Genomic DNA, 10,042 nt, shown 5'->3' on the forward strand with positions numbered 1-10,042 from the left:
AATTTTTTTTATCAAAGCAAATTCAAAAGGGATAGCAAGCACTTGAACTTCTTCCTCTGATCGAAATCCATAAAGCAGTGAGGCCACAATGAGTAGTAGCTTTAGATCCAGAAAAGCGTAGAGGCGGATTCATCCAACACATTCTTAAAAGATTTTGATTGGTTCTTACTAGCTAAAAACCCCGGATAACTCCTAATAGAAATGTTCACTATCCTGGATGATGATGTCTCCAACGAAAACATGTACATCCAAACAAAAAACCAATCCAAGATGAAGAGGGAAAACCACTCAAAAGAGAGAAAAAAAACCAAAAACAAGGTAAGATGAACTTCCCTTGGTAAAAGGTAGGAGACAATGCTTTCCTTTTATTGGAGACCATGAATCTAGATGGAGAAGAAGGATTAGGTTGTGCTAGAGCCAAACCCTAGCAAAGCTTACTTCTTGCAATTAATGTACATATTCAAGTTGACTTATTTATGATCATACCATAGAAGTATTATTTAGATTACCAGAACTATTACAAGTATGAAAAAATATTAAATCATGCTATAAGAGAGGCTTCAAACAAATATAATAAAATAATACATGATTTGACTATTACAAACACGTGGATGAGAATCTAGTAGTTACACATGGACAACAACCTCTGGTATTTTTTTCGGGACATTTAGGCCATTTAAGGCAAACTCACACACACAACACATACACATAGACTCGAACTCAAGACCTCTTAGTTGGAAGCCTAAGCTCTCAACCAACAGGCTAAGATGAGCTGTGTAACAACCTCTGGTATAATCCTATAGCATATTCTTCTTTGGCAAATGCCTTGGGCACTTTCCACAATGCACGTGGAGGCAAGCCACTAACTAGGTATGTGCAGTCGCCATCTCTCGATAGCTGTGAACAAAACCATCTTATTGATAAACATAAGACTTTCCTAAAATAAATGTATTCATATTCGATTTTTTTTTAAAATGAACTCAAAATATATATATTCGTATCCAGCTTGCTTAAATCCTCCGACAAAATTGATTTAAACATTCAATTTTAAAGAGAACCTTTCTTCTCAAGCTATAGAAGACATCTTTCTTTTCCAATCCTTCCTCAGACAATACCATCCAAAGAAGCTAAGAGCCCATTTATTTTGGCTTCTTTGAAATTCAGAAACTAATTAAAAAAAATTATCTTTCATCATTTTATTAGATTTGTAAAATTTAATACCAACTTCAAAAAATTTAAAAAAATTCAAATTCTTCAACTATGTTGATTTTATTTTGCGCATATATGCAAAAGAACTCATTGAACTAAAGCTTCGTTTATGATGACTTTTTTATTGCTTCTTAAAACAAAGTTAGTACAAAAAAATCTAATTTTTGTATTAAAACTATGTTTTAAGAAGCAATAAAGAAGACATTCCAAATGAAACCTAAGATTGTGGAAGTTATCATTGTTAAACCTTGCTGATCAATGATTGAAAGGGCCACAAACTCAAAAGAGTTACAAATAGCATAAATCACTTAATTCCAGCTAAACAATTAGCTCTAATATCATTTTTTAGAGCAGACTGATGAATCAAAATGGGATTAAAGTTAAGAACAATACATTAATAAGCCATTTGATGGGGATTATTCATTTGGTATTTATTATACATCAATATATAATTTTTTACCGTTAGCTGTGAAACTATACTCTAAGTTCACTTGTCTTTTTGTAGGATTAAGTTCTCATTTTTATATATTTTTTGGTTTGATTTAGACTTCATTTGGAACAACTTTTTTACCTCTTTTAAATCATCTTTTGAATATAAAATTTTCTTGAGCAAGAAATTTTTATACCAGAAAACTGCTTTACAAAACAATTAAAATTTTGTCCCAAATGAAGCCATAAACTCTATTGAATAAGTATTGTAGTTGGGCACTTAAACATGTCATGTAAACGGCCAAAAAAATATGTGAAAAGATAAAGATTCCAATTTTGTATCATACATTTAATTATGCATATGAAATAAAAAAAAATCATGATTAGATAAGCAAATAAACACTTATTACATACAGATCAAGAAACCTTCTGTTGTAAGACGAGCACCAGCTTCATAGCCCAAACGTGAAATCTTGGTGCCCTTACTCCTCACTACTCACTCCAAAAATATTTTAAAAAAAAGTATTAAAATGAATGCACAAACCCAAATGTCAAGGAAAAATATGAAGCACAACTTAAGAATCTAAGTTTTCGTTTGGGACATCTTTCCTATTGCTTTCTAAATCAACTTTTTAGTACAAAAATTTCAATTTAAAAAAAATTTTATATGAAAAAGCTTCTTTAGAAAGCAATAAGAAAGTTATCTCAAACCAAACCTAAATGAAATCCTAATTTCAAAAGAAGATCAATCATCTGATGGCCTTCACATTTTGGCTGAAATACTGATAAACAGTGTAGGAATCCTGCGCAGACCCGTAATTTTTACCAAGGAAACGAAAATTTGGCTCTTTTGGAACTGTTAGTGGCCTTGTTGACCTGCCAAACATATACAGAAGAAGTTAAAATCTGACCTGATGATCAGATTAATGAGTAAGGCAAGTTCATTTTTTTGAGTTTATGACTTCCATGCCCTCTTACTCAGACTTCGTTTGGGACGGCTTTCTTACTGCTTTTTAAAGCAGTTTTTTAGAAAAAGAATTTTAAGACTTAGGTTTTGTTTGGGACAACTTTCTTACTGTTTCTTAAAACAATTTTTTAGTATAAAGATTTAAAATTTTAAGCTAGAAAGCTATTTTAAGAAGTAATAAAAAAACTATCCCAAATGAAATCTTAATCTCACATCTCACTATCCGGTGAGTTTCAAAAATAATAACTCACAATCATTAGTTTACTTTAAACAAATAAAAAAAAATTAAATTCAATTCTAAAAGTTGATTTCAATTACTTTGAACTAACTTAACTCGAATGTAATTAATATATACATTAAAAAATACTCATAAAACCAAAATCAAATAGCACAATTTTCTAAAATAATGAGCAAAAGTAATATTAAATTACTAAAAATTACTAATTAGTATGCACGAACTGCAATCTGAACGTTGAAAACAACGTTCCCAACCACAGGCCTCAAGCGCACAAAATTATTTCCAATCATATTAATTATTACAAAGGAGGAGCCACTTTCTATTCAGTCTTTTTCAGAGTGATGATTATCTCACCAAATATTTTCAAGTTGTTTTCAATATTGCTCGCTTTCCATTATTTTCTATATATATATAGTAACATTACCTTTGTGGAAGGAATGGCCTGTCAAATATGGGCATCAACTGAGCTTTGGGTACCATATCTTTCCTCATAATCTTTATTTCCTCCTCTTCTATAACCTGTAATCTTCCTCATTAAGAACGGCCATCTCACTTATAATTCAGTAGAAGAATTGAAATAAACTTAAAACAATGCAAAACCTTCTGAATTTTCTCCTCAAACCGCCTCAGAATCTCCATTGTGCTAATCTTGCTAGCAACCTGCACTCAATTATAACTAATATCAACTCTGCGAACAGCTCAACTTCAAAAGATTCTCAAGTCCTTACCAAATGGTTAAATCCAGCCCGTCTTGCTGCTCTTTCTTCCGTATGAAGCTTGAAGTTATGTGTTTTTGTTTGCTCCTTTACAGAGAGCTTTGATAGATTCTGCAAAGTTTTTGTACAAAATTAGCAAAATAAGATGGGAGAAAAGGGAGTGAATTCAACAAGTCAAATTATGTAAAGTTATAAACATTAACCTGAGTTCTCACATTATTTAATGGCAGATGTTTAGGAGGATCTTCAGCAACATACTCCTGAACTTTTCGAACAAAGCCTGGTTCCTTTGCTGGTCCAGCTCGCTGCTGTTCAAAAACATTCTTTTTTGAGAACTTTGTCTACAACCTTAACTACATGCCTTAATTAATAGATCTTATTGTGTATACCCATGGCCTATACATCACTATGGAGAAAAATTTATCCTGATTTATAAAGTTCAATCACATTAATAGATCTTATTGTGTATTGTGTATTCTTCCAAGCATACTAGTTGCAGAAGGAAGATTCATCACTTCACTTAATGCCATCCATTTACCTCAGTGTGGAGTTTAACAGGCTGAAGTTGGCCACCCTTCCCAGATTTTCTGCCATTTGAGCTGCGACTCACAGCATTATACTTGATGTACTTCAGTAGCATAAGACAAAAAAATCAACAACAGGCGAGTCAGCTCAACTCATGCTAGTTTATAGGAAGGAGATGTATAGAACTAAGAGGAAAGGTTGGAGGACTATCAGAAAATAGAAGCTAGCTAGCTAGTTTTCTTAACCTTCGGAGAAGAGAAGCCACTGGGGTCCTCCATGTGCTTGGTGCCTGACTTGAGGGAAACCTGCTTCAGTGCAACAATTTATCGGCTGCAAAAAACTAGTCAGGTGCATAGCTTTCAGTTCTGAAGCCATCTCACTTACATTTTGGATTCCTAGCTTTTTTAATCTTTCCCCCATGAGTCCAACTTTCTAACAATCTTTGGCCCCATTAGCACCAAACTTTCTGATTACCTTTCACATCGAAGGAGAATTCTTAACAAACTCACTTTAAGCTGGGACAAAGCTTTCTTTGCTCACTCCATGCATATAGAGCAATCAGGACAGTTATGTACTCCTGCATCAGATCAAGCAGCATATCAACGTCGGCTATTACTTGAAATGGTAACGAACCTAATTATGGACATTGTTATTTGCTTTTATAACAAGCCATTTGATTGTTCTTGGAACCATATATATGAAAGAAAAGTACAATAGAAATGCTGAAGTTTTGAATCACTGTAGCGGGTGTTGCCAGGCAAATGAAGACATGGAAACGCCATGAATCATTGTAGAACCTCACGTACAGAAATATCTGAATCGTTATAATCTGGAATATGTGCGCTTTGAATCATCTGGAAAGCTTTTGGAGGTAATCTGACCCAGGACCGAACACTCTTTGAGTGCTTTATTTGAAAAGAAGAACAATAGTGGTTTCTGGTAAAGCGTCTTTCTCATCAAGCGTCTTCTGCTCCTTGTATGTATTTCATAGGAAAGTTCTCAAATTTATTTTAAATGCAAAAAATTTAAATTTACGCGTGTGAGAACCACTAATATTTCTTGCCAACATAATTTTCAAAAAATCTAATGTTAGACTAAACACAATTTTTTCATATCATAACTTATATTAGGAGAACTGTCCCCATCGGCATTTAATACTACTCAAGTTGAAAACTTTCCAACAAATAAAGCAAGGGGGCCAAACATGAGAGAAGCCAACAAATTAGCTTCCGAAGCCTTCCTCAGCGAATTACTAGCAGACAGTAGAGAGCACCAACAACTAGTATTTCTATTCCACTGTATTAAACAAAATATGAGATTTACATACATACCACTTAATACTATGCTATTTACATATTTAACACCTAAAACTTTAATATTACATACATACCACCCATAGTTCATTTTCATACCAAATATGAGTGGTAGAAATGAAATATATGAGTGGTAGGAAAGAAATGTAAGTGGTATATTTGATATTAAAATAATATAGGGTGGTATTCATGTAATATTAAAATTTTAGGTGTTAGATATGTAAATAAGATGTTATAAAGTGGTATGTATGTAAATTTCCCTTTTAAAAAATATTAAATTTTATAAATATTAGTTTTCCCGAACGTTAGAGTTTGGGTCTTATACAAAAATTGTACTTTAAATGTGATTCACGAAGTATAAAGACAACATAATTACATGATTGGGTAATCATAACAACCACAGTCAATTCAGAGCAAAGAAGCTTCTTCAAGATGTTATCTGCACTTAGGTTCATTTCATGGGTGGTTAGAAGAATATGCTGCTTAACAAGCAAAATTGGCAACATTTAACCAACTAAATCATGCTTTTCTTTGCCAAATAGTTAAGAGAAAGATAAATTGCCAGGGAAGTCTGTTTGCAAAAGCTACTATGAAACCATCGATACTTCAACTATTAAGGCAAACAAACCCTTATCGGAGACGATTTGTGTTTTAAATGAAACCCAAACGTGTGATTCATAAAGCTCCACATTCTAAATTTGTTCTCCTTTTGCTTCTCTATGATTTTGTTTTTAGCTTTATTTTCTCAGGCCATATAAAGGTTGCAATCATGTGGGGTCAAGTCCACCCAACAATCACCTTGTACAATTTTGAGCCTTGAGCATAATTGGTTGGGATACTTTGCATGACTACAATTACACTGCCTAACCAACATCGAAATTTGAATACCATAAGTAAAGAAACATAAGAATCCATTTTCAATCACAGTAAAGATGAAAAATGTCATGAAGTTCAAATAAGTTGATAAAATGGAGTTAGGTTTTTCTTCCTTACTTGCATGGACAACCTCCTTCCTCTTATGGATAGCTTGGATGTTGGTCAAATTGACCCTAATTATTTAAGTTTAGTTCAATTGGACTAACCTTAGTTTACAATCCAATTGGGTTGATATATTGGTCAATTTGTGGTGTTTAGCATATGATAAACCAATTGGAACTCAATGGGACTAATTTAACCAAATTACCCAAAATGACCTTACAGGTTCAGTTAGGTCAACTCAATGAATCAATTTGCATAATAAATGGCCATATGCCCTTGATTAGCCTATGGATAACCTAATGAAGCTCAATGAAAGGCTTTGGATCAAAATTTTTTTTTTTTTTTAATTTTTTTTTACAGAGGTATAAGGTGCATACATAAGGCTTTGGTTCATTTTTTTTAGGGGGAACTCATCGAGGGGCCTACGTGTTAATATAGAAAAATTAGTACAAGATCCTTAAAGGGTCCTCAAGCTCACTACTGCTCGAAAGAGCTACAAAAAAAAAACAAAAAAAACCTACGAGCTCGAGGTCCCTATTATCAAAAAGTATAAAAAAACCTAGGTACATGCTATGGTGCTCAAGAACGCACCAAAAAAGATTAAAGAACCAAAAACAACGACCAGATTCAGCTTCCCTTCCAAGATATGATCAATATGCTCACCTACAAAAAAGGAATACTGCAAAATTAAATATTGTACAAAAAAGATATAACAAAAATAAAAATATATAAGGAGATTACAATAGCTATAATTGCAAAAAATAGTCCAAACTTCCATCAAGATAGTACTCAAAGTCAGGCTGATACCCAAATAATAGCACATAACTCCAACCAAACAACAACATAAATGATAGCACAAGGAAATATAGACCAAAAGAAAGGAAGCTAACACCCGGGGCATAACAGTAAAACAGCCCACCAGAACTAGGCAACTTCAGAAAAGCCGAAACAACACATGCTCCACCAAGCCCAAGAGAGACTCAGTGAGGCACCATAACACCACAACCGCAGAAAACCAAAGAGCCCCCCAAAACTTAAGTAATGGAAACAAAGAGACAATCTCCTTAATAAAACGAGGGTGAAGAAACAAAGTCAACCCACTCAACCACAAACAAATAAACTCCAAGGAAAGTAACTTAAAGCAGCTCTAGGAAGGCAGCTCTAGCACATGCCCCACCAAGCCCAAGGGTGATAAAACCAAATGCTAGAGAAAACACCCCCAGAACAACCAATAATTAGAGGCAAAAACCTCCCAAGTACCACAACAGGAAAATACCAAATAACACCAAAAACCAAACAGACTGGGAAGAATTAACCCAGAACTGGCAGACAAGCCACAGAACACACAGAGAGTCACACTACCAAAGAGCAAGATAGGGACAACACCAAATACAATAGGAGAAAATAAAAAAGAGAAGACATAACCCCCCAAAGCCACCAAAGCAACACCAAAACCCAATAAATCTGGGCCATAAAGACCCAATCCAAAGATAACAGCACCACCCAACACAGGGAAAAATAAACTAGAACCCATAAACTCGAACCAACAACGACCAACTGTGGACCTCCGAAAGAACACCGCACGAACGGGTCAATTGGAAGGGACAGATTGGATATTGCATACGACTAACCATTGAGGATAGAGGCTGTCGCCAACACACTCCGATGGGTAGTAATATACACGACCTAGTCACAGGTTTCCTCCATCCGCTACAACAGTTCAAATGGGGTTTAGTAGAAGTCGGGCTAAGTTTCCCACGGGCGTAAGCCCCCGTGGTTAATTACATCTTAGGCCGGAGCCTGAGAAAACTCTCGATTAAGGATCATACATTGTCCTCTGCTAAAATGGGATTGGAACAGGGGTGTAGACTAAGAAGTCCTACTCGAAAGGAAGAAAGGTCCAAAAAGGCTCATTCAACATGCGTGGCTCATGCCAGCACTCGGAGGCTCTAGGGTACTAAAGAGAAATTGGATGAAAGGAAGTCAAGCACTCAATCACATGCATGAGAGAAAAGATGGAGGTGGCGTCATCCTGTGACGCAGATAAGTAGGATTTATAGTCCCTGAAAGGAAGGGACCTACCTACTATTTAAGGCATACTACGAGACCAAATGTAGTAGCCTCGAATCATAGATCTAGATTGAGCTTAGTGTTCTACACAATACTAATACCCGTGTCCTAGCTAATGCAGTACAAAACCTGGACTTACCCAGTCTGGATTGGGGAGCCAGCTAACCACCTAGTCGCTTTAAAACCATGCTGTCAAGTCAGTTATAAGAGATGGGTGGGTGGTACAGTTATTAGAAATAGGACTAACATCTAAATAATTTTCTAAGTAGTCTTGGACTTATGTAGGTTAGATGCTCCTGGCTAATGCAATTAAATCTTATTTAGTTGGTTACTGATGCAATACATGCTAGTTGAAATGTCAGCTCATGAATGCTATAGAATTTTAAAAATAAGCTTATAGAAAATAAATTTTTAAAAAAGACTGGGTCTCCCTAGGTCCGACACTTCATCCTGATAGGCCAGATTATCCGAACTCTACCCGTAGGCAGGGAGATGTCTTATAGCAAGGAAAGAAGAATACAGTAATATGCATGTGACCCTGGACGATTTCAGCAGTTCCCTAGGTTCGTTAGATTTTTATGTTATTTAAATCTTAAAATTTTATAAGATTAGTTATGAGTATATAAATTTTGTAATCCTTAAAAGAGCCTAACAAAAATCTAGGCGAAAGCAAAAATGGCATGCAAGAAAGAAACCTAAAAAAATTAGGTAATTCTACTGCTCCATCAGGTAAACACATCAATAAAAATCCAGAATAATCAACTAAATGGCCATAGGCAAACTGCCCTTATTACAACCCAGATATGCAAAAAATAAAGTGGCCGGGCACCACTGTCAACAACCTAGATTTCTATGCCTATGACGGACGCAAATGACTTTGAGTGAGATATTGGTCTTCAGTCTTCTAGGTGTCTTCTTCTCCTTGGACTCCTTGGAACTCTCCTCCTTGGACTCCTTGGATTTCTCCTCCTTGGACTCCTTGGATCCGTCGTGGCTTGAATATCCAAATGAAGAGATAATTTCCCCTTGGTGGGGGGCATTGCCTTTTCTCTTTGGATATCTAAAGCCATCCCACTCGATCTCTCAAATGGAAGAAGACTCTCCATATGAGGATTCCTTCTTCTTTTGGGATTCAAGTGGGATAAGAATATCCACACTCAAAGATCATTTTCACAACTCTTTACAATTTATTACAAATTTTACATCAAAAAAAAAAATGAAAAAAAAAAATTCTAGACTCCCTGCATAGTTATCCTAATAAAAATCATCCCAAGCAGTTATATATAAAAAGTAAAAGGCTCAATCCATTGAAGCTGTGCCAAGCCATACTCTTAATTATGAGGGCTAAGCATCTCTGGAGAACCTGTAGCAGTTATAATTGTTGAGATTCATTCATAATAAATTAGGTTGTTAAACCCAAGCTTATGTCCTAGTGGCTAACTAAGAGGGGTGGTGAATTGGTAATTAAAAAATTTGAACCCTCTTTTTAAACTTTGGAAATTAAAACTTAATTGTTAGTGAATTTTTTTTTAAAAATTTTCAACCACAAGTTGTAAATGATAAAACAAAATAAAAAGCGGAAAAGTAAAGAACACCA

General features: G+C 35.0%; 1 protein-coding gene across 2 annotated transcripts; it reads right to left on the bottom strand.

Annotated features, from left to right (window-relative positions):
* Window positions 1–2,005: 2,005 nt before the first annotated feature.
* LOC110098365 (protein TPX2) lies at window positions 2,006–4,346 on the bottom strand. 2 transcript variants are annotated; one of them, XM_028701036.1, is made up of 6 exons: window positions 4,098–4,346; window positions 3,775–3,867; window positions 3,572–3,670; window positions 3,444–3,503; window positions 3,268–3,362; window positions 2,006–2,514 (listed from the first exon to the last, which is right to left on the bottom strand). In XM_028701036.1, exons 1-6 carry the CDS (start codon window positions 4,197–4,199, stop codon window positions 2,388–2,390), a joined length of 576 nt encoding a protein of 191 aa, XP_028556869.1. In that variant the 5' UTR covers window positions 4,200–4,346; the 3' UTR covers window positions 2,006–2,387. The 2 variants fall into 2 exon arrangements, with proteins under 2 accessions (XP_028556869.1, XP_028556868.1); XM_028701035.1 differs by having other exon boundaries at window positions 3,763–3,867.
* Between the last annotated feature and the right edge of the window lie 5,696 nt (window positions 4,347–10,042).

This window comes from Dendrobium catenatum, unplaced genomic scaffold (genome assembly GCF_001605985.2).
Source record: "Dendrobium catenatum unplaced genomic scaffold, ASM160598v2 fragScaff_scaffold_1619, whole genome shotgun sequence".
NCBI classification, from domain to species: Eukaryota; Viridiplantae; Streptophyta; class Magnoliopsida; order Asparagales; family Orchidaceae; genus Dendrobium; species Dendrobium catenatum.

Excerpts from the sequence above, each read along its gene's own strand:
- LOC110098365 (XM_028701035.1), bottom strand. The coding sequence starts at position 4,199 with ATGCTACTGAAGTACATCAAGTATAATGCTGTGAGTCGCAGCTCAAAT. Across the intron at positions 3,868-4,097 it reads CTGTTAAACTCCACACTGAG|CAGCGAGCTGGACCAGCAAA; the intron begins GTAAATGGATGG and ends GTTTTTGAACAG. Across the intron at positions 3,363-3,443 it reads TTGAGGAGAAAATTCAGAAG|GTTATAGAAGAGGAGGAAAT; the intron begins GTTTTGCATTGT and ends GGAAGATTACAG.